Source organism: Rhipicephalus microplus, chromosome 1, assembly GCF_043290135.1.
Source record: "Rhipicephalus microplus isolate Deutch F79 chromosome 1, USDA_Rmic, whole genome shotgun sequence".
NCBI lineage: Eukaryota > Metazoa > Arthropoda > Arachnida > Ixodida > Ixodidae > Rhipicephalus > Rhipicephalus microplus.
This window is the reverse complement of record NC_134700.1, coordinates 77,647,822-77,672,883: the sequence shown is the minus strand read 5'-3', so window position 1 is coordinate 77,672,883 and position 25,062 is coordinate 77,647,822. Positions and strand designations below refer to the sequence as shown.

The 25,062-nt window shown below is 44.1% G+C and overlaps 1 protein-coding gene across 16 annotated transcripts in view; it reads left to right on the top strand.

Moving 5' to 3' along the window:
- Nucleotides 1–25,062, top strand: part of LOC119178669 (uncharacterized) — a 146,373-nt gene that overhangs the window by 51,762 nt on the left and 69,549 nt on the right. For 4 of the 16 annotated variants that reach the window (XM_075869620.1, XM_037429904.2, XM_037429906.2 and 1 more), the window contains 2 exons: nt 1,583–1,748; nt 9,760–12,452. The exons of the other annotated variants lie outside the window; for them this stretch is intronic. In XM_075869620.1, the coding sequence (XP_075725735.1) occupies nt 1,583–1,748; nt 9,760–9,853 (260 nt within the window). In that variant the 3' untranslated portion in view covers nt 9,854–12,452. Of the gene's footprint in view, nt 1–1,582; nt 1,749–9,759; nt 12,453–25,062 lie in introns of those variants that run through there. 16 annotated transcript variants of the gene reach the window in all.

The window sequence follows — 25,062 nt, the reverse complement described above, 5'->3', positions numbered from 1 at the left end:
AACGGGGCGCTAGACCGAACGCTTTGACGGGCGGGCTTGTCTTCTTCAAGGCTGCAGCCTTGAAGAATACAAGGGCACTTGTCAAATTGTTTGCTACATCAACACTGCATCATCATGAACTTTTCTTCTAATATTCTGTTCTAGTGTGGCTTAAAATGTTTTTTTGCAAGCTATATATATAGTCTGACGATCCTAAATTTCAAGAATGAGAACCCTTCAAAATGATAATGTTCATTGCTGTGCCATTTCAGATATGAGGGATTTGTTTGTCAACACTGTAATACGGCAGCAAGCTTTGACTATTGTTCTGCATCATTTTCTCATAAAGAAGTTTCTGTAAAAAAGCGCCACATAGTTTCTTGATGATGAACATTGTTTTTTTTTAATCTCTCATGAAATACATGTCTGTAAAGCTTTTTTTTTCCTGACAGGTGTTATGCGTTTACCTGTAGCTAACACCTCGATCGTTTTAAGCCAAATGTCTCAGCCATTTCAGTGACCATCTCGAATGTATTCGAAAAAACATTATGCCCAATTAGTGCATTGGGAATAGTGAGTTGCTAGAATATTTTGGAGAAAAGCTATTTTTATGTCACTTGGGAGCCTTCAGAATTTTACATAATGTTCTATGAGTGGGGTTAATGATACAAATAATTCTGTCAGTGTCATTTTGGGTTTCAAGACATTTATGTGACTTCAGAAATCTATTTTTTCCTTAAAAAAGTGTATGGTAGAGCTTGCCATATCAAAAAACTAGTGTGTCGTTTTGATTGAGGTAGGTATCAAGTTGTTTTTCAATTACAGCACCACCTTGTGCAAATTGCTTGTCAATGTGCACGAAATTGATTATTAGCTCAAATTGCAGATTTTTTTCTCAGTAACGTAGGAAACATCAGTGGTCTGAAAAAGATATTTGTTGTGCAAGATATACTTTTTGCAGAATAAGCATTCATTGCTCAGATATTCTACAAATGGAACTATTCTGTGTAAAAAAATGCAAACAGTATATTTTGGCAAAAAATGTAAGAGCATGGCACAAAAATTTTAGGAATATTGTTTAGCTTCGAACACCTAACACAAATGCCTTTGCTTAATGTTTGAGCCAAGATTTGTATGGAAACAAGTAACTATACTCTCAGGATAACTTTTCTGACAAACCATCACACTGACAACATCCTGCAAAATTCAGAAAACTCCCATGTGTGCAAAAAGTGTCTTAATTTCAAAATATTTTAGGAATTCAGTGTTTTCAGTACTATAAATGAGCATAATTTTTTTTTCATGTAAATCTCAGATGGTCATCAAAATGGCTTAGACATTTGGCATAGACTGACTGGTATTGAACAGATTCAAATTGTGTGGAAAGGAATGATAGGGAAATTAAGCATTGTCTGTTGTGCCTATTTGCTGACAGGGTGCTGTGAGGCCCAGCAACACAGCCCGGTTGGACTGTACGAGTATATGTATGTTCTGATTTGCCACTGTGTGCATCGAAGTGCATAAAGCTACTATTACTGAAAGTTGCTGGAGGACCCCTTTAATGAGGGGCATTTGCATTGGAGCTAATTCTGTTTCTACGCAGGATCAAGCTTGGCGGACATAAATAAGATTGTTCTTGTGATGGACCAGGAGGAATATATAAGCACAACAAGCTTTGAGAAGGCCCTGGGTCTTCTCCTTGGCGCATTTTTCGTGTGGAATATAGCATATCCTTCTGGCTGCCCCCTCACCTTGGAGTTTTTGCAGAGGTGAGTGAGTGTGAAAGGTGCTTTTTAGAAGTGCAGAAATATCATGTCCTTGGGACTTATTGGACGTTAGATGGTTAATTAACTTCACATGCTTGTTGACCTAGTATTTATAGGAAGAACCTTACCACAAGGCTGCATACCATGTTATTTATTGGTTTCTGCAGTATATGGAAGAGCATGTAAACTTCGTTGATGCATTGCTATCAATGTGCTAGGTAGCTTTAGTTGGCTTCTCACTAGCTCTCACCATTAATTTCAGTGGATTCTGAAGTCACCTGATTCAAAAGTATTTAAAATGTGCACAGTGGAAAATTTTAGAACTTAAATTGGTAAATGAGAGAATGTTGTGTTGAGTGAACTTTTTGCATAGTAAAGATGCTTCTCTCCCCCCCCCCCCCCCCCTCTCCTACTCTTGCAATGTTATACCAAGTCCTTACATGATCTGAAAAACATTCCTTTCACGCACCTTTTCTTTTTGTGTGGGGAGTGGGGGGGGGCAAAATAAATGCATAGGGTTGCAGCGACACAGCCATGTAGCACGATATTATACCTGCTTCTGGAGCTCAGATTTGCAAGGCTGTTTCAGTATGATGGTTTTCAGGTGGTAATCATGTCCAGTCTCACAGTTTCAATTGCCCAAACTTGGCTAGGTGCCTTTTCAGCACAGCTAGGTAACACTTCTGGGTGTTATATAAAGTTTTGTTCTGTTAATTTTTTCAAGAAAAAGGCAAAGACAAATAACCAGATAGAAGAGCTCTACTATAAATGTAATTTGTCCACTATTTTTACAAGTGCTGATTTTTAGAAGAGAGGAAAGCAGGAAGTAAGCATAAATCCAACATATCTGCATATATTGCAGTAAACTGACAAAAACCTGTCCACTTTTCTTGTTAGCTAGTCCTAAAAATATTATTGGTACTGAGAGTGACAAGTTCTATAGCCCTGCCAGATGGCCCTTAGTTGGCACTGAGGGCCACCTCTTAAGCTCTTGCTGTGACCCAGTCTTTTATATCTCGAACATAAAAGTGGCCAGCGCCGTTTCCCTCTTCTGTGAGCCTACAAGCTGCTTGTGTTCTGAGGTAGCAGGGTTTGCTAGGCAATCCAAAAGATGCATTTCATTGGGCTGTGGCATCATTTTGAGCAAACGGGTCGGAATTTGAGTGGGTTGATAGAGTGCATTGAGACCAGATTTGGGAAATCAAAGATTACTGTCCCAAATCCACTTTTATGAACCCCAGGTTATCAGGTTATCATTGAAAGAATTTTCATTTAGCCTTCGGCTCATGAATGTAGAATAGCCCAGTTCTCACTTTTTTGACGGTTGGCAACCTTTTTGAATAATCACTTTCATTTTTTTTATTAGCAGTGTGACCAGATACCTGCCATATAGGCTGAAAAACCACCCAGGTGCTGATGCAATGATTATCTGTCGCCTTTCAACTGGAGATCTTTTGGGTGCTTCTTGGGTTGACTAGCTCCTTCAAAATAAAATGTGGCTTTTATCTCACGTGTACACGTAATGTCCCACCACTTTAAATGTAAAGGTGAAAAAGTCGGGGTGTAAAGTTAATGTTAGCACTATAACAGTTCATTCTTTGTGTTACATCAGCAATCAGATAATAAAAATTTTTCCTAAACATTTATGATTCAACAGGTCTTTTGATTACTCAAAAGATTTGGGTAGAACTATTCTGCACTCTTGTGGCCATGTGCCCAAACACTCTAGAATGAGCATTTATAAAGGGTAAAATCTCAGAGCATGATAATGAGGTTTATAAGTGTGGACGGCTGCCACAAGTGCGCATGTAGCCTGTACTGGGACATAGTGGTGTAGACTCCATTGAAGGCAGTGCTCCTGAAATGAAGAAAAACGATGTTGCAGAATCACAGCTTGAAGTGCATGTTCATCCCTCTACATGGGGTATTTGTGCAATTGTGGGCTCTCTTAACATTTAATAGTAATATTTGGAGTTACGCTCTATGATTTCATGGGAACATTATGCATCAAAGCATATTCATGGACCATGTTACAAATGCAGTCGCATTTGCTGCTCCGGGTTTCTGTCTATTTCAGCATATTGTCACGTGTGTCCCGCGAAAAAGACGAAGGCAGCAGCGCATACGCGCATCTGCACGCTTTTATGCAGAACGCAAACACGAGAAAGACGAGGAACTCTCTGGCGCGCGCGGTTAATAAAAAGACCGACCCGCTGCTGTTTTCGCTGCGTCTTCAAATACGACCTCTGTCTTCACGTTGCGACACTGGTGGAGGTGTTGGGGCCTGCAACCTGATGCAAGAAAGCGTTGTTCGGGACCGTACACCCAGTCCGGAGCCTCAACATCTTGTTACGACTCCAGTACACCGATTCAGCCGGCGCCTACTAGGCCTAAGTCCAGAACTCTTGACGGCATCTCCTGTTACCAACATGGCGGCCCCTTCAACGTCTGGGAATCTCCCTCCGGCCCAGACGGCTCATCCTTACCAGGTAACTTTTGAGACTCCTCGTGGTCCCGAAGTCTTCCGGGGAGAACCGTATGAAGATGTCGAGGACTGGCTCGACCAGTTCGAGCGGACCGCTGTGGTGAATCGTTGGAGCGTGCAAGAAAAACTTGGCCATGCCTACTTCGCAATGGAAAATAGCGCTCGCACATGATACGAGAACAGGGAGCCTACTTTCCAAACCTGGGACAATTTCCGCCAAAAGCTTCTCGAGACGTTCCTGAGTGCGGACCGACGGGATCTCGCAGAACAGATGATTGAAGCCCGCATGCAAAAGCCAAACGAAAGCGTCGCCATGTTCGCTGAGGATATGGCCTGTCTATTTCGTCGCGCTGATCCTGACATGCCCGAGGCAAGGAAAGTTCGTCACCTGATGCGGGGAGTTAAGGAACCGCTTTTCGCCGGCCTTGTACGAAATCCGTCAACAACAGTGGATGAATTCATCAAAGAGGCGACTGTCATCGAGCGGGCACTCCGGCAACGATGCCGCCACTTTGACCGCCTGCCCGACCAAACGCCTGTTGGTGCCGCCGCTCAAAACGCTGCTGTTTCCGAAAACTCTTTACGCCAAATGATTAGGCAAATCCCGCGGGAAGAGCTGCGGGCTCTTGGCCTTCCGTCTACTGAGCCCCCAGTTGCTTCTGTCGCGGAAATCGTGCGCCAGGAACTACGGCAAGCCTTTCCATCACCGGCGCCACCACCTGAACCACGTCTACTGACCTATGCTGATGCCGTTCGCCGTTATCCGTCTGCCCCAGAAGAAGCTCCCTTTCAGCCACGGCCCGTTACCTTGCTGTGGTGGCAGCGAGAACCTGTGCGGCGACCACCAGTACGTCGGACCGACTTGTGGCGCACTGCCGACCGTCGACCCCTTTGTTTCCACTGCGGCGAACCAGGCCACATCTTGCGCTACTGCCGTCATCGAGAAGCCCGGTTTGGAAACTTTTCTCGGCCCGGTTCATTTTATTTTGAAGACCCTCGTGACCATGGTGCTGATCACCTGCCGACCAACCAAGCGTCTTCACCAAGTCGTCGCTGGCGGTCTCCCTCACCTGCACGAGGTCACACTTCCCCGAATCGCCAAAGCTACGCTGACGCCGTCAGAAACCGCTTCGCAAGCCCTTCCCAGGGAAACTAACTGCCGCGACCTCCGGGGGCAAGGTTGCCAATCGTCGAGACGCCAAAAAGACCCCCTTGCCTCTACACGAAGGTGACGTGACGACAATGATGACGAAGACGACGACAACCACGAGTACTAATGCCAATGAATTTGTACGTGCCGACCTCAGCGTTATTATAGACGGACACCACGTAACAGCATTGGTTGACACTGGTGCTGACTTCTCTATTATGAGACAAGAGCTCGCCAACCGCCTTAAGAAGGTCAAGACGCCGTGGAGTGGGCCGAGCATAAGGAGTGCTGGTGGACAGCTAATGACGCCAACCGGTAAATGCACTGCTCGGCTCGTAATCGGGGATTCGAGCTTCGTCGCCACTTTTGTCATTTTACCGGACTGTTGTAAAGAGTTGATTTTGGGTATGGATTTTCTGCGAGAGTACGATGCCATCATCAACATTCCAGAACATATCGTCACCTTTTCCGCCCATCCTTACGTCGACGCCACCACTGAAGAACAACTGCAACGTTTACGTGTAGCCGATGATGTGATGCTCCTGCCGAGATCTTACTGCTTTGGGTCGGTGTTATGTGAACGGCCGTGCCGTAATGAGCGGAGCGAATAGACACGCTATTGCTTACGCAAGGTGTTTCAATAGCGAGAGGCGTTCTGGCACTAATTGAAGGGCGGGCAGAAGTGCTCGTCACCAACTTCAGCAACGAGCGTCGTCACATCCAGAAGGGCACCGCGATTGCCTACTACGACGACGTGGACCAAGCCAGAGATTGCTTCGCTTTGCAACCGGACGACGCGACCATCCCAGCCTCGACACCTTTGTCTGTCAACATTTGCTAAACCTTTTCACCCTCGTATAAACAGCGCCTACTAGAGCTGATACACCAGTTCGAAAATTGTTTTTCATGCACGTCGAAAGTCAAGCAAACACCACTGACCGAATCATCGTTGAAGAAAATACGAGACCGATCCGTCAAAATCCATACCGCGTGGCTCCGAAAGAACGTGAGGAGATCCAAAAGCAAGTTCAGAAGATACTCCAAGACGACGTAATACGGCCTTCCAAAAGTCCCTGGGCATCTCCCGTGGTATTAGTTAAAAAGAAAGACGGCAGCTTGCGTTTCTGTATAGATTACTGCAAGTTAAACCAAGTAATGAAGAAAGACGTCTACCCACTGCCTCGCATAGATGACTCTCTTGATCGGCTGCGGCATGCACGCTATTTCTCATCGATGGACCTGCGTAGTGGTTATTGGCAAATAGAAGTCGACGAGAGAGACCGTGAGAAAACTGCTTTTGTGACGCGGACGGTCTTTATGAATTTAAAGTGCTTCCATTCGGGTTATGCTCTGCGCCAGCCACTTTTCAGCGTTTAATGGACACTGTGTTATCGGGACTGAAGTGGCAGACATGCTTGGTCTATCTAGACGACGTTATCATCTTCTCAGCTACATTCGAGGAACACCTAAGTCGATTATTCGCAGTTCTACAAGCTATACGTTCGGCTGGCCTGACATTAAAACCAGAGAAGTGCCATTTCAGTTTCAGCGGACTTTGCTTCTTAGGCCACGTGGTCAGCCACGAAGGTGTTCGACCTGACCCGGGCAAAATCGACGCTGTCGCAAAGTTTCCCGCACCGCATGACAAAAGAGCAGTGAGACGCTTCTTAGGCCTCTGCGCTTATTACCGACGATTCATAGCCAACTTTTCGTCTATTGCGGCGCCTTTGACGTGGCTCACACGAGAGGATGTCCCCTTTCTTTGGAGCGAAAAGGAACACACAGCGTTCAACGAATTACGCCAACGCCTCCAAACACCTCCGGTTCTTGCGCACTTCGACCAGGAAGCGCCAACAGCACTTCACACCGACGCAAGCAATGTAGGCCTGGGCGCCGTACTGATACAATGGCAAGATAACTGCGAGAAAGTGATAGCCTATGCCAGCAGAGCTCTCTCTCGCACGGCAGAGAACTACTCGACTACCGAGAAAGAGTGCCTCTCCGTGGTTTGGGCGGTTCTCAAATTTCGACCGTATCTGTACGGCCGCTCATTCAAAATTGTCAGTGATCACCACTCGCTTTGCTGGCTCACTAACTTGAAAGACCCATCCGGCCGTTTAGCTTGCTGAAGTCTTCGGCTTCAGGAGTTTGATATGACCATTATTTATAAATCAGGGAAGAAGCACACCGACGCAGACTGTCTCTCGCGGTCACCCGTCGAGCCTGCCGCTATTAATGACGAGTCTATGGACGCCGCATTCTTGGAAGTCATCAACGCGGCCACTATTTCACAAGAGCAGCGCAGTGACCCTGACCTGCTTCCGCTTATCGACTTCTTAGAAGGACGACGTGAAGACGTGCCACGAGTTTTTGCGAGAAGAGTGCCATCTTTTTGTTTAAGGAACGACGTCCTATACAAGAAAAACTTTTTTCCCACCGGCAGCCCATACTTGCTCGTCGTCCCTGCATCGCTGCGAAAAGAAATTCTAGTAGCCTGCCATGACGAAGTCACCTCCGGTCATCTCAGTTACACTCGAACATTGTCCCATCTGCAAAACAGTTACTACTGGCCGAACCTACCTGCTGCTGTGAAACATCACGTCCAAACATGTGTCGACTGTCAAAGACACAAATCACTACCCGGCAGGCCGGCAGGCTTATTACATTCCGTCCAAGTACCAGCAAAGCCATTCGCCCAAATCGGAATGGATTTCCTGGGCCCATTTCTAACTTCTACCACAGGGAACAGATGGATCATTGTCGCCACCGATTACTTGTCTCGCCACGCAGAAACTAAAGCCATACCGAGGGCCACAGCAGCAGAAGCGGCTCATTTCTTCATAGAAAACGTCGTCCTTCGGCACGGTGCTCCAACAGTTCTTATCACGGATAGAGGAACTGCGTTCCTGGCAGAACTTTTGGAGTCGGTTCTTAGGCTCAGCGGTACAGCTCACCGGAGAACAACGGCGTACCACCCACAAACGAACGAACTAACAGAGCGGCTTAATAAGACCCTCGCAGACATGCTCTGCATGTATGTCGACAGAGAACACAAGAACTGGGACGAAATCTTGCCTTATGTGACCTTCGTCTATAATACCGCCCGGCAGGAAACTACCGGAATGACGCCGTTTGGTTTAATACACGGGCGCGAAGTCACTACAACGTTGGACGCTATGCTGCCGCACGAGTGTGACGACACTCACGCTGACGCCGAAGAATTCGGTCAGCGCGCCGAAGAAGCCCGACAGCTAGCCCGCGTGCGTATTTGTCACCAGCAACACAAAGATGCGAAACGATACGACCTACGACATAAATTCGTAACCTACAAACCAGGCGACAAGGTATGGGTCTGGATCCCAATACGCCGACGCGGACATTCAGAGAAGCTATTACGACGATACTTCGGCCAATATCGAGTCACCCGACAATTGAATGACATCAACTACGAAGTTATTCCCGACGGCGATTGCAGTTCCAGTCGCCGACACCGCTCACCCGAAATCGTGCATGTCATCCGGATGAAACCCTAATTGTCCAGCTAACTCTCGTTTGTCCTGTGGGTGCCGGGGCATATTGTCACGTAATACAAGAGGGAGAACACACACAAATGATTTATTGAGGGCGAACTTGTGCCCATAAAAGTAGCTATGTCACAAAGAAGAGTCTGCTAAAAACGTAAACAACTCCTCCGTCAGTCTTCCCGGCTCGTGCTCGTACACCGGAGGCATGCGCTGCTCTGACGAAGATGCGTGAGCAGGCGCGAGGCACAGTAGACGCCCACATAGCGTCTCGTTGGTTGCGAGGCACTGCAGACGCCTACATAGCGTCTCGTTAGTTGCGAGGCACTCTAGACGCTCACATAGCGTCTCGTTAGTTGCCAGGGACTGTAGACGCTCACATAGCGCCCCGTTGGTCCTCTTTGTAAAATAATTAGTAGGAGCAATCTCTGTGGCATTATGTGCATTTTTATAAGTAGAGCGCTTTGGCTGTGTATCGGGACGATGCCATTTTTGGAGGGAGGCAAATGTCACGTGTGTACCGCGAAAAACACGAAGGCGACAGCGCATACGCACATCTGCATGCTTTTATGCAGAACGCAAGCACGAGAAAGACGAGGAACTCTCTGGCGCGCGCAGTTAATAAAAAGACCGACCCGCTGCTGTTTTCGCTGCGTCTTCAAATACGACCTCTGTCTTCATGTTGCGACAATATGGTATCTGTCTTGTACAAAGCAGTGTAGCTGACGCATTGCTGGTGTGTGACATCTAAAACGATATGATTGTTACAGTTTATTGTGCATGGATTGGTTGGTAAGAACTTTATTGTGGTAAGAACTTTATTGCACATGGATTCATTGTCATTGTTTTTGTTTCCAGGTACATTGGGCAGATCAACCCGACGAAAGGGCGGGGAAAAGGCAAAGGCAGCGGAATACCACAGAGGGTGCTCAGCCTGCTCAAAGCACTTTAATCAATAAATTTGCAAGTATTGAGAAAAACTTATTGCATATTTCATTGGGTGCTATCCATGTCGAATGAGAGTCCCATGGTGATGTAGGCCACACAACATTTCATGGTGACACTGAATACACTTTTTCTCTTGGGCCATCATATTCACAATGCAGTTGCATCTCATGTTCAAAGTCTGTTCTCACCTTGACGAGCAAATGCTTCATTGATGGTTCTATTGTGTTGATCACTGTCATCTAAAATTGAGAGCCTGCCCTAAGACAGTCAAACTACAATTACATGGACTGTTTGTTCTACTTCAAATTGAGCAGAAAGACATCAAGATGATGGAAGAACATCGTCAGTTGGAAATTATGTGCTGCCGTCACTTTTACAGTCAATTGTTATCAATTTGATCATTCATTGGTATTTTGAATTAATGGGAAAGACATCTGAAAAAAGCAATCACGGGTGAGCTATATCTCACCGTTATTTTCATTGTAAAACAATATCGATCTGACAGTTCAGTCGTGTGTTTCCATTTCATGAAAGAAACGTCAAAATGATGACAGAACTGCCATTTGCAAGTAACGAACTGCAGTTATTTTCACAGTGAAATGTTATCAATTTCACGATTTGCTTGCATATTGAGTTGACGGGAAAGTTATCAAAATGATGAGAGAGCATTGTAATTTGCTAATGACGACCTTCAGTTATTTTCAGGGATAAATGTTATCAATTTGACAGTTGTCTTGTATAAAATAAATGTTATCAATTTGACAGTTGTCTTGTATATTGAATTGACGGGCACAGGTCAAAATAATAAAACTGTGACGTAATTTCAAATTTACAACCTGTCGTCATTTTGACAGTCATGGGTTTGGAAATAGAGCTGCCGGTATATTTGCCGCCATTCTGACAAAAAATTTTTTTTACAGTGTAGAGTTTCATATAACAGTACCTAAAGGGGAATCTGGCTCTAATGGCTATGCGGGCTCCTTCAGCAGCGCTTGTACCTCCATGGGAATTGTGGGAAGTACAGGCTTCGGATTCGCTTCAGGTGGATTACGTTCTTGAGATTCGCGACGCTTCTTTACCGAGTGTAAAACAAAGGGATTTGAACTTATATTTAATTGAAACTTGCTTCAATTATTTGTACCCACACTTAATTGTAAAAAGTTTTCGTGACCAAGGTGGCAAAAGTGAAACATGGGCAAATTCGACCATTAGTGTATGCATCGCTCTGTCATTGCGTTCCAGATTTGGCATCAAAATTATATGAATTATTTTTTACAACACTTGAAAACAAACATGTTTGTTCTTCTCTTACAAGTATGCATTATCTATTTAGGGAAATAACAGCACAGTATTAAGTGAAAAACATCTTATCGTTTCGTCTTCTGTGACGCTAGGTGCGTCTGTCCCAGCGTCTGCCCCCAATGTACCTCTGGTTTTATTGTTAAGTCGAGTCAGCGGAGCGTCACGGTGCATCTACTTAGTTTCGTCATCACTTTGCAGTCGATTTAAAACGAGTTTAGGCAAGACGCGCCCGTGCAAAACATGAACTCGAGGCAGTATCCTGCACAGGCATGGGACGCTACATCTATTCACAGCGGTGAAGGGACGACGCTTTGATTAAGCTCTCAAATACGGCTCGTAAATCTCCAATGTTGCAGCAAATCAAGAGACCTAGCTGTCTTCAGTCTCTTTGAACAACAAAGACGCTGCTTCAGTGCTTTGCACCCCACCCACTAGGCACGCTTCGCGAAGAACGCAACTGAAACTGTAGAAAAAAGTCTGTAGACAGTTCGCTAGCTAACCCTATCCAATCCGAAGCCTGTACTTCTCATAATTCCCGTGGAAGTACACAATCGCAGCACCAAATTCCTCTCTAGTTATTATTGTATGAAACTTCATGGTCTTAAGGTTAATGACGTCTCAGAGGCAACGTTTATGACTATGCAGTTTCATGATCGAAAAAGTTGTCAGCATGAAATGTGGCATGTTTTAAATGTAAAGTCTTAAAGGGGGCACTGTGGAGGAAAAAACAAGATAAAAAAAAAACTCACCGGGTTCATAATGCCTTCAGCTGAGACAGGGGTGAGACAGCTGTGCATACTGCACATTTTTGATACATTTCCGTTTTCTTGCGCCAAGCTGCTCCAAAAGCATAAAAATTGCGAAAATTGCGCTGAACTGCTCCAAAACGGCCTCGAAAGCTTGAATTTCGATGCTAACCTTAGCTTCAGTGGGGAGAAAAGGCCGAGTTAGATTATTAAGAGGCACCCAATCGTGTTTTTTTTTTTCACGTTTCATCTTTCTTGGTGATGAAGGCTTCCATGGTACTGCCATAATCACCTTTAAACTATTGCAAAAATGCATGACCCCGCGAAAATGTGCTGCCGTGCATCGAGCGTGCGGCTTCCATTAGCTAAGTTGCGTGTTCTGGTGTCAAAAGTACCTCCAAGGGCATCATCATGAAGACTGTTACACCCACGGCTACCTGAAGTCAGATGATAAACTTTTTTGAGAGGTCATTGGTTGCCATCAGCGAGAGGTATGCTGTGCGGACCTCAAGAGACCTCACCAGGTCGTCTAAGTGTAAGGATATATCGATTGCGTCTTCATGTGTCTCTATGCGCTTTGATGTAGCATTCGAAAGCGCAGTTGTAATTTCAACCTGGCAAAACAAGTTTATATTAGGGTTAGTGCGACATTAGAGAAATTATTAGACATTAGAGAAAATGCAGTATCCGAGCACATTACTGAGTACATCTTGGGGTACCCACCAGACAAAAATGTAACAGGATCTTTTCAAGAGCTACCATATTGAAATCCTAAAAAGAAAGTATACAAGTAAGCGCTTTCATTAAAGTGCTGAAAGAATGAAACTTTCCTTACAGTTTTATGCACATACCATAAAAATACCTTTTTATATAATCTACAAATTTAAAATGTAATCAACACGGTACATTAAGGTAGTATCTCTACACACGCAGCTATTTTCAATGTTGGAAATACATGACCATAATAACAGCTAGTATAAAACATATACGATGATAAAAGTGAGATTGATTTTGGAGCAGAAAGATGGCGCTTTTCTGAGAAAATGACAAAACATTCTAAACTTCTAGAAATTAAAGCATCATTTAAACACTTATAGGCATTAATATATATTATAAACATATTGCACCTGCAGTAACTATTTCTAATTACCAGAGAAAACTAAATAAACAGATGGATGGCAATTCAGCACAAATATGAGCAACATAATTTAATATACCATAACTTATGGCAGACATGACATAGAGGCAATTAAGCTGAGTAAATTACAAAAGTAGTTACAGTCCTATGTAACTATTGCCAAAGCAGCAGTTTATAATTGGCACACATTCAATATGTCGTCATATTTCGTAAAAACAGTCAACATTGAAAATTTCAACTAAAATCAGGCAAATGAGCCATACACTGAAAATTCCAGTTTTTGTGGCATGCATAAGGTCAAAGCTGATAAGTGCTACATGTAATCAGTCGGACATCAAAGTCGTCACAGTAGTAATTAGTAAATAGTATGACATCGAAATAATCTCACACATATTTCATCTAAATATCTTGTCAGGTACGTATATGAAGCTATATCACGTAAATAAACAATGGCAGTACTATATGTAGAATTGTCATTATGCTAGTATACAGCACGTATACAGGCTACATACTACACGATAGTATCCAATTTTTTAGACTCAATGTTTGATGACATGGTCAAAGTTCAATGTTTTCAATTTCCTAACGCTACTTTGGAGCAGGTTTAGCGCAGTTACTGAAAAAACTTATGCTTTGAAGCAGCATGGAGCAGCATTTCTTGTTTGGAGCAATTGTAGCAGCACTTCAGTAAATGTAGCATATAAAAGTCTATAAAAACTCTAACCATTCTAAGAAGTATTGTTAAAAATTGAGTTTTCAAGTTTGCACGTTTTTCTTTTCCTAGCAGTCCGGCCTAGAGCTCTTATGAAAAGTCAACCAATCAATGGCAGAGTGAGAGCACACTATAGACGCTTTCTCTTTGGAAGAGGCTCCAGTAACGAGCATCCCTTTGTTGGTTAACCCCGAATGTGAAGGTCTGAAGCCTGTGGCCCAGATTCAGCCAACTTACGGAAAGTGGCTTGCAATAAGCCTTTAGCCTCTGACAGTGAACATCACAGCAGCAGTAAAGGAGGGAATTGCACTTTTCCCATTCCTCGGTTATACTTTTGCACAACTCTGATAGTGAGGAAGCTGCTGTAGCAGAAATAAAGGCAATCGTAGGCTGTGAGGGCACTTCACCAATGCTTGGTTCATCAACCGAGGGAATGTCCGACTTTTATACTGCAGTGCCAAGAGGCCGTGAAAACACCTCGAAAGAGCTGGGCTCATTCACAAGAGGAATCTCGAAACCTGTTCTTGCTTCTGGACAGCTTCCAAGTGTAATTTGCGGTCGATTTAGGTAACTCTGCGTAAGAGAGGAAAACCCCATCTGTCACTTTACTGAAAAATAACACAGAATTGTTTGCACAGATATTTGTGCTTCCTAAAGTCAGGGCAGGTACACAATGGCTTTGTTAAGCCGACTGTGTACATATAGTCATCACTTCTTTCAGAACGAACTAAGAACATGTCTTCAGTGGACAGCTCTTTCATGTCTGTATGGGTGTATTCCTCCGCGTTAACAAGCTGTCACAACATATGTTTAAGAAACCCGTGAGGCCGTTTATCACACCACTGCCTGAAAACTCCTAGAGCCTCAGCGAAGAAGTGGGCCTTCTCAAATCCCCATGATAAACACACCAGCTGGTGTGTATCCTGACGGTGTTTTCACAACAAGGAAGAAACGTGATAGGGCATAGTTGGTCGTCTTGTGCATTTAATCTAGGCAAACTACGGAGCCTCCATACTTTTTAAGCATGCTTCTAATGAATTTTATCTGAAAGCAGTATAGCAACATGTTTTCACACTCGTTGGCAATGCTCTCTTTCACGTTGTTCGAGCCGCTGCTACCCACAAAGCTGTGTGATGCATACGGCTGATAGACAATGGAGGATTCCGGTTGCTCATCCCTGATCTTTCCAATAAGGATGCTAGCATTCTCTTGATCCACTGTGCTAAAGTGGTCTTTCCGAAAAACAGCTTGGGTCTGTTTGCTTATATCACGATGTGTTGGGGAAAATGCTCTTCAGCTGCTATCAGGTTTTTCTTGTTCGCAAAAAGTACATCGTGCACGTAATAGTACAGGCACATTTTCACATCCGATACGCATGTGATTCATTACCTTGTCAACATTTGAATTCACTCAGCAATGTCCTTGTCCATATTTTGGCTAAAAGCTTCAATGTTTTCAAAACCATGGTTACAATGAGAAGTGCAATCGGCAATTTTAACGTATACTCGCGTCTTTTTGGTCTTAGTCTGCTGCTTTGCATCAAGATCCTCCAGCAGCTGCTTGTGTTTGTCTGCTTTCAGGCGCCCCTTTTTTGTCTGGTCGTGTGGCTGTTGTGCGTTCACCTAGAAAGCAGGCATTGTTATATATATTGAGCTCACTTTACGGTTTAAAACCAAGATGAAGACAGAGTGAAGATGAGACAGAAGACAGCATTGAAAGAACACAAAGTTGCTTTTTACTTCTCCAGTATATGTACACGGGGAAAATAGCAAAATAAGAGCAGAGTATGAAAAATTGAGAGTACAAAACATATATCCGCTTGGATGTCGAGACTGCCTGTGTTGTACTTTTCGTTATGGTACGAACTTTTTTTTGCTATTTCTCACACGCGCACACACACACACGCACGCACGCACGCACACACACACACACACACACACACGCACACACACACACACACACACACACACACACACACACACACACACACACACACACACACACACACTGGCAAAGGCTGGCCCACCAGCCGAAACGTTTGTGATTATTAAAAGTGTTTCGACGTACGTCGTGCTTTCTCACTCCTGTTTTTACTACTGAGCCAGTGTGCTTCTTTCTCCGCTACGCCGATGTACATATCATCATCATCATCATCAGCCTGACTACATCCACTGCAGGAAAAAGGCCTCTCCCATGTTCCGCCAGTTAACCCGGTCCTGTGCTTGCTGCTGCCAATATATACCCGCAAACTTCTTAATCTCATCTGCCCACCTAACCTTCCGTCTCCCCCTAACCCGCTTGCCTTCCCTGGGAATCCAGTTAGTTACCCTAACCGGCACCAGCAAGATCCCTCTCCTGCAAGAATGTGTGTGTGTGTGTGTGTGTGCGTGTGCGTGTGTGTGTGGGGGGGGAGGGGCTGGCTGGCTGGCTTGTAGAAGCCGAGAAAACAAGTGCAATAGAATAAACGGCGCATGAGCCAGGCCACGTCTCCCAGTCATTATAGCGTCACACGCACGCGCACACACACACATACACACACACACACACAGAGAGACAGACAGACAGATAGATAGATTATCAACCATCTAGCCCAAATAAACCCACTTTTAAGCAAACATTAACAAATTATTATGTGCGCCACCTTACATCAGACGAATTTGCCTGTCCCATGCACTAGAATCAACAGGAAAAGCTGATATTAGGGAGTTCTAGCGGATCATTTTATAGCCCAGGTAGCGATACCGTAATGATACAAAGCATCTGTTCAAGACTGTCAGAGGGAAAAGAAGGTATCATCATCCGATCGCTGTACTAAAACCCCTACTATCAGCCAAAGTAGAAGCAATGATAGTGGACATCCGCCACAAAGTTTTCACAAGCCACTGCAAGGACAATATTAATTTTTGAAAACTGCTTGTTCTCTGTTGGTTTGCACAGACCCAAGTGCCATGTTAAAGGTCCCTAGAAAGTAACCCACAAATATTTTTATTTGTGATTGCATATTGAGTACCTTATGTAACCTGGATACAATTCAATCCACTTCAAGGTCATTGTTGCTGCACAACCCTTCTTTGTTCCTTGAAGATTCATTCGCTTTTTTTCCTACACCTTATTTGGTTAGTCAATAATGTTGGATCCCTGTGAATGAAATCAATAACATTGATTTCTGGAGCAAACCTGAAGTAACCTAACCTATAGTAACATAATCCTGTGTGATGTGATATCTTTCTGCCTCTTTCCTTTTCTTCTTTCAATCTCTCCTATTCCGTTTCCATGTGTAAGGTAGCAAACCAGTTATACTGGTCAGGTTGACCTCCCGGCCTTTCCTTCCCTCTTTCTCTCATTACACTGCCTGCACACAATCTGCATGATACCTGCATGAAACAGAAACGTTTGCAACAGGCCCATTACCAAGATCTTTATTCGAGTACTTGTTGAAGGCCGCAAAAAGTCTTATTTTTATTATTTATGCTCAGCAAAACACCCCACTTCATACGAATTTTGGGGAGGGGGGTGGCAAGCCTTTTAGCTTTTTCCCCACTCTATCTGGCTGAATCGCTATCAGCCTGGTTTGCAAGCAAATAACCACAGGGCATATCGGATCCCTCTTTTTTTCTGCTGTATTCTAGTAGTATTCCGTTCCAAATATACAGACTTTGAAGGTTTACTTGACAATTCGAAGCGGCACATTGTCCAGAGAGATTCTAGACCCGGAGTCGATCATAGAGAAGATGACATTGGGAAAAAAAGGAAACACAATAAATACGATCTAATGACTGTGCCTAGTTTTATGGATGGCAGAGGGTAATGTCAAATGTAGTTTTTGTGTAATGGCAGCAAACAAAGAAACATAAAAATATACTGCCCCCTGGCTCTCCTCAACGAAATAATTATGATTGTATTTACAAATCATGCAGAATTTTTGTGTGGTTTTAGGGCGGAACATCTTCAAAGCAGCACCAACATGCTACAGTTTGGCTGGGCCTTGCAACTTTTGTGGGATTCGAGAGCGCCCCCCTACCAGGCGCCTCGTTTCTCAGCTGCCGTGCGTGCTTCGACCGCGTAGCCCGGGCACGTATAATCATTGGCATTCACCAAGATGGCTGCCAGGGCGCCTCTTAGTCTGGGGGAGCCAAGCTTCAGCTCCGTCCCGCGCTGGCATGTCCGGGCACGCTACGCTTCGCGGGCCTACGTCACAACGCAGCGCCATTTCCCTTTGGGCCTCGTGTGACATTCTCCTCTCCTACGAGCTATGTTGCGTCCGACTTTTCACTCGTCGCGGCAGATGCTCTCAGGCCTCCACGAGAGGTTGACGTGCTGCTCAGCAGGCGGCTTCTCGTTCGTGCGTTCGACTTTGGCCCTTGTGCGGGAGTCGTCGCCCCCTAGGCAAGCGTACTTGCTTTGTCTTGCAGAGTTCCCTATACGGCCTGCAAGCCCGTAAGTGTCGCGATGTGCTGCATCTTAGGTTAATAAACCCATTGTTCTTGTTTTCCTGCCTCGTGCGTGGTTTCTGCGCCGTGTCGGAGAAAACGACGAACCCGTCCGCAGCGTCGTCGCACGCAGAGGTAGTGGAGGACGTTGCATCCCTACATGGTTGCGCTCAGTAGCTAAGCCTAGTACAAACCTATCTCCACACTTTATAATAATATGACAAAAAGCTTACCGGTGACACATACATCAGCATCTCATATACAGAGTTCACATCAAGCCTATGCCTGACTCTGGCACCTAATTCACACTTCTAGCAGGACAACGGACGGCACATACGGCCATAGCTTGACATCTAGTTGAGCCCAAATGCACATAATGTCTCGTTTTGCGCACGATTGCTTTTTCAATGTGCAAAGCAAAATAATTGACAGGTGCATACAAAACAAACGACCATGCATGGCTATTCCTAGAATTCAAAGCATTTATGTAAACATCACAGGGGTAGACTTGTTAGTTTTTTTTAGTACTGATTAGCACGCATTCGCATATCTAATTATGACTAACACCGAAAAATAACCGGCAAGTTCCAACTATGTTTATCATAACTTTTGCACTTGTGATCATGGCCTGGTAACCCGAACAACGCTCCACTCAAACCGAAATAAGTAGGTGCTAAGAAAACTCTGAACCGGTAACCAGAACAAGGATAGCTCGATTCTCCAGAACGCCAAACAATTTTTATAATGTTGCATTAACCCTAACTAAAAACTTGTTCTGCTGGATTGAAATTACTACTGTGCTTTTGAATGCTAAATCAAAGCGCATAGCCATACATCAAAAAGCATTCAATATATCATTACATTTGGACGACTTGGTCAGGTTTCTTGATGTCCGCACAGCACACCTCTCGTTGACGGCTGCCAATGACCTTTCAAACAGCTCAAGTTCATCGCCTGACTTCAGGTAGCCGTGGGAGTAGCCGTCTTCATGATGATGTAACTCTTGGAGGTACTCTTAAATCACATTCTCTCGGCCAAAGGCTCATGCATCGTCGTATTGCACCTCTGGCCACAAGCAAAACAGATAATGCACGCTGCACGTGAGCGCGAACCGGGCAGAGAAGTCCCCAGTGCACGCCATGAACCAAACGACTTTCACTCGAAAGAGAAAGAGAAAAAAAAGAAGAAATAAAAAGTGGCCGCCACGCCGCTGCAGAACACCTACCAATGCCGCCAGAACGCTGCACGCTCGCCGCGTACCTGACGTTCGTTCCTACGTCATCAAAGCAAGGCCCCCCCCTGCACGGATTTGTTGCGAAAACAGTCTGACCTATACTGGATGATAGGCTACAGCAAGGCAGAAATAAGCGCCATTAAGCAAGTGTTCCCAGAGAGTCAAATCTTCATCTGTGACTTCCCTAGACTATAAAGGTAGCTGCGCAGAAAGGAAAATGGGAAGTCTGATCAGAATGAAGCTCTGGGGCTCATGGAATGTTTAGCCAGTGTTTCAAATCAGGATAAGTTCGACAAGGTGCTGGAAGTCCTTGTCACCTCAGAGCATTGGAAAGATGATATATTCCACACTTACCATGAAGAAGTGTGGCTTGCTGTAAAGGAACTCTGGGTCGCATTTAACAGACTGGATTTAGAGGTTGTTTTGACCACAAATAATGACATTGAGGCCCGAAACAGGGTGTTGAAAGCACAATATTTGAAGAGTGCCAGTGGGAAATGGTCATTAACATCTATAATCACAGCTGCAGTGAAATTTCATGAGGCAGTGAGGAGGCAGGCATCAGTATGCAGAAAATACAGTGAAAATGTTCCTGAATACCTGCACACCCGGCCTCATGGCTTGTTAATGCAGGGGAATACACCCATACAGACATGGAAGAGCTGTCTACTGAAGACATGTTCTCAGCTCGTTCTGAAATAAGTGATGACCATGTGTACACAGTTGGCTTCACAAAGCCATGCTGTACTTGCCCCGACTTTAGGAAGCTTAAGTATTCATGCAAACAACTCTGTGCTATTTCTAAGTAAAGTGACAGATGGGGCTATTCCTCTCTTCCGCAGAGTTACCTCAATCGACCGCAAGTTACACTTGGAAGCTGTCCAGAAGCAAGAACAGGTTTCGAGATTTCTCTTGTGAATGAGCCCAGCTCTTCCGAGGTGTCTTCACAGCCTCTTGGCACAGCAGTATCAAAGTTGGACATTCCCTCAGTTGATGAACCAAGCATTGGCGAAGTGCCCTCACAGCCTGCGATATCCTTCGTTTCTGCTACAGCAGCCCCCTCACTATCAGAGTTGTGCAAAAGTATCACCGAGGAATGGGAAAAGTGCAGTTCCCTCCTTTACTGCTGCTGTGATGTTCAAGCTCTGTCAGAGGCTAAAGGCTTATTGCAAGCCACTTTCCGTAAGTTGGCTGAATCTGGACCACAGACTTCAGACCTTCACATTCGGGGCTCATCAACAAAGGGATGCTCATTACTGGAGCCTCTTCCAAAGAGAAAGCGTCTATAGTGTGCTCTCACTCTGCTATTGATTGGTTGACTTTTCACAGGAGCTTTAGGTCGGATTGCTAGGAAAAGAAGAACGTGCAAACTTGAAAACTCAATTTTTAATAATACTTCTTAGAATGTTTAGAGTTTTTATAGACCTTTACATTTAGTGAAGTGCTGCTACAAATGCTCCAAACAAGAAATGCTGCTCCATGCTGCTTCAAAGCATAATTTTTTTCAGTAACTTCACTGAACCTTCTCCAAAGTAGCGTTGAGAAATTGAAAACATTGAACTTTAACCATGTCATCAAACATCGAGTCTAAAAAAAAACTGGATACTATCGGGTAGTATGTGGCCTGTATACACGTGCTGTATACTAGCATGATGACAATTCTACATATAGTAATGCCATTGTTTCTATACGTGATATAGCTTCATATACATACCTGACAAGATATTTAGATGAAATATGTGTGAGATTATTTCGATGTCATACTATTTACTAATTACTACTGTGACGACTTTGATGTCCGACTGATTACATGTAGCACTAATCAGCTTTGACCTTATGCATGCCATAAAAACTGGAATTTTTAGTGTATGGCTCATTTACCTGATTTTAGTTGAAATTTTCAATGTTGACTGTTGTTACGAAATATGACAACATATTGAATGTGTGCCAATTATAAACTGCTGCTTTGGCAATAGTTAGATAGGATTGTAACTACTTTTGTAATTTACTCAGCTTAATTGCCTCTATGTCATGTCTGCCATAAGTTATGGTATTTTAAATTATGTTGCTCATATTTGTGCTGAATTGCCATCCACCTGTTTAATTAGTTTTCTCTGGTAATTAGAAATAGTTACTGCAGGTGTAATATGTTTATAATATATATTAATGCCTATAAGTGTTTAAATGATGCTTTAATTTCCGGAAGTTTGGAATGTTTTGCCATTTTCTCAGAAAAGCACCATCTTTCTGCTCCAAAATCAATCTCACTTTCATCATCGTATATGTTTTATACTAGCTGTTATTATGGTCCTGTATTTCCAACTTTGAAAATTGCTGCGTGTGTAGAGATACTATCCTAATGTATCGTGTTGGTTATATTTCAAATTTGTAGATTGTATAAAAACGTGTTTTTAGGGTATGTGTATAAAACTGTATGGAAAGTTTCATTCTTTCAGCACTTTTATGAAGGTGCTTGCTTGTATACTTTCTTTTTAGCATTTCAATATGGCAGTTCTTGAAAAGATGCTGTTACATTTTTGTCTGGTGGGTACCCCAAGATGTACTTAGCAGTGTGCTTGCATACTGCATTTTCAATTCATATATTATGTAAAAACATATTTTTAGAATTTTGTTTTCAGGGTATGTGTTTAAAACTGTACAAAAAGTTGCATGCTTTCAGTACTTGTATGCAAGTGCTTGCTTTTGTACTTTCTCTTTAGCATTTTAATATAGCAGCTCTTGAAAAAATGTTGTTACCTTTTTGTCTGGTGGTTACATCAGTATGTATTTAGTAATGTGCTTGTAATATGCATTGTCTATAAATAAACCACATTCAAGAAAATATGTAGTGTGCACTAAGAGTTTATTTTGAAAATGTGAAGTGTAGGTACCTACACAGTACAACAATTTTGTCAAGACTACTTCAACAGCTGTGACTGGTATTAGAGGCTGAGCAAACTGGCCATTTTCGAAAACAGTTACGAGATCAACCCTTTTTAGTGAAATGCTTTAGGTATACATACTATACATACCAATACTACTGACTTGGGGGAGCTGTTGAATTATTCAGATAGAAAGCTTTTTTTTTTGCCTTGACACCCTATGGGTGTTGGGAGATAAAATTAGATTGCATAAGAAACAAAAAAAAGAAACAAGAAAATAGGCAATTGTCTCAACAGATCATCCATTAGCTAACATTTTCATATTAAGGTCTCTAACATGTACTTTCAGTATCTTGAATGTAAACATTTGACAGAAGTCTGTCTGGTTGGGTATGAAACTGGGAGATGATTTAGACTCCAACCAAAAGTTTTGAAGAAACCCGGCGTTTCGAAACCGGCTTGGTTCCTTCCTCAGGGGTGAGTCCGGAGACTACATACAGCGGCGCCTTCAAAACATTCGCGGGGTGGTAATGACCCCCTCCCTCTCTCGTTTTGTCGTGGAGCGCAGTCCGTGTGTATACACTGGGGAAGGGTTGCGAGAGAGCAGTTGATGCTATGGGCTGTCCTCTGTATGTGCCACGACTCGAGTAATAACCTTCTCCTCCAGTTCAGCTCGCTTTCAAGGATGGGTGTCACTTCGAAATTTATCCGGTGATGCAACATCTCAGCATGTTCAGACTACCTACACCTGAGAGTCAAATGTGATGACTACCTAGCAAACACTCACAGCAAGAATATTGTGGTACCCCAATTGCTGGCCTAAAGTGTTGGGCTTTCCTACTTTTGATAATCATGTAACTCAGTGCTTCATTCTTCCCATTTTTGCGCCAGTGTTTCGATTGATAGGATGCATTTAGCGTTGTGTCTGTGATGCTTTTATCAAAGAACTAGCACTCGCGAATCCATCAGCGGCTCAAAAACAGAGCAGACACGAGCAACAACAACGGTTCTCGTCTTCGTTTTTCGCTGGCACTGCTGTCTGCGCACTATCCATTCCACAAATCGCTCCTTCACAATAAAGGAGCCATCCAGTCGACCAAAACCACAGGTATGACGGGTGGGTCATAATGCAGCTTTAATTGATTGACATGAACAGTCTCACGTTCACGACATTGGTGGTCTGTGGATGATTAAATGGGCTAGAAAATAGAGTAGACCAGGGATGCTTGACATAAGACACAGTAGGGACATTTGTACTTAGGTAGTAGCTTTGTAGAAAGGCTGGGAGTGCAGGAGGGAATACGAAGCCATACCGAAATTCTGGGTGAATATGACTGGGGAGGCAGGCTGGCTTTACGGTGATTCTTCTTCTGGGCTTATTCTTATGTGGTTAGTAAACTTGCGAGCTGCCTTCATTCTTCGGAATATGTGGTGACTGGAGATGGAGTTGTGGGCTCTGAAGTATCTGGGCCATACGGAAGAATTATATCCGTAAATGTGGAGGGTTCGCAAAGAAAAAAAAGGAGAAAAAGAAAGAAGGAAGAAAACCTTGTTGTAGACTGAGTGGAGGCATTATAACCATATGTAACAAAGGTAGTATGCGGTTCCAGTTGGTATGGTCAGCAGAGACTTACACGGACAGCATGTTTACTAGTGTGCAGTTAAAGTGCTAACTCATGCCACTGGTTTGTGGATGATACACGCTGGTTGTTCAATGCATAACGTTGTATTTATTCAGGAGGGCTTCTACGACCTCTAAGAGGAACGTGCGTCAACGGTCGCTAAGTAGCTCGCGAGGCATGCCTTGGCGAAGAACAAGTTTATGAAGTAGGAATAAGCCGATTTCATTGGATGTGGCCTGTGGCAGCGCGACAGTCTCAGCAAAACCTAGCCGGGTGAATAATGGAGAGAATCACCCAGCGGTTTCCGTTAGGGCTATACAAACCGATTCTGATAAGATGAAAAGGTCGGGAGGGACAAGGCAAAGGCTGGAGTGGTTCACGGACTATATGCGGTGGGCTCTTCTGACGTTGACACTTCAAGCACCAAGGCACGTATATGATCACAAAGCGGTACATTGCATGCCAGTAGTACCGCAGCCAGATGTGCGCATACTTTTTTATTACACCAGTGTGGCAGCATTGGGAGTCTGCATGAAAGAAAAAGCAGATATCAGCATGTAGATGGCGACCACTTGCAGGTAGTTGCGGCGATTGAGGAGCCCAATGCACACGGTGAAATGTCGAGCTGCGCACTTGAATCATGGAAGAGGCTATCCCTGGAATCATGGAATTATGGTTTGAATCATGGAAGAGACTATCCAAGGATCCTGGGGCTGTTGAGATGGCATGTCCGCCCGTGTAAGGGATGGAGAATTATTGCCGGACACAGACGCATTTTTACAGACATGAAAAAACTGAGAGAACACATCTGAATGTCTGTGCCTTAAACTGTAGATGATGCGAATGTCGTAGTCTCAGAGACATAGGGCCCAATGAGCTGAACGACCGGATGAATCTTTTAGGGACAACAACTAGCAGAGGATGCAGTGATCAGTCATGACATCAAATGGGCAGCCAAATATGTCACGTCTAAATTTTGGGATTGCCCGAATGCTGGCTCGTCATTTTTTCTCCGTGACTGAATTATTCTCTTTAGCTAGAGTGCGACTTGCATAAAAAACGACATACTTGTCAAAGCCAGAGTTGTGTTGTGCAAGTGTAGCGCCGAGGCTGAAGCAACTAGCATCGGTGTGAATTTCGGTAGGGG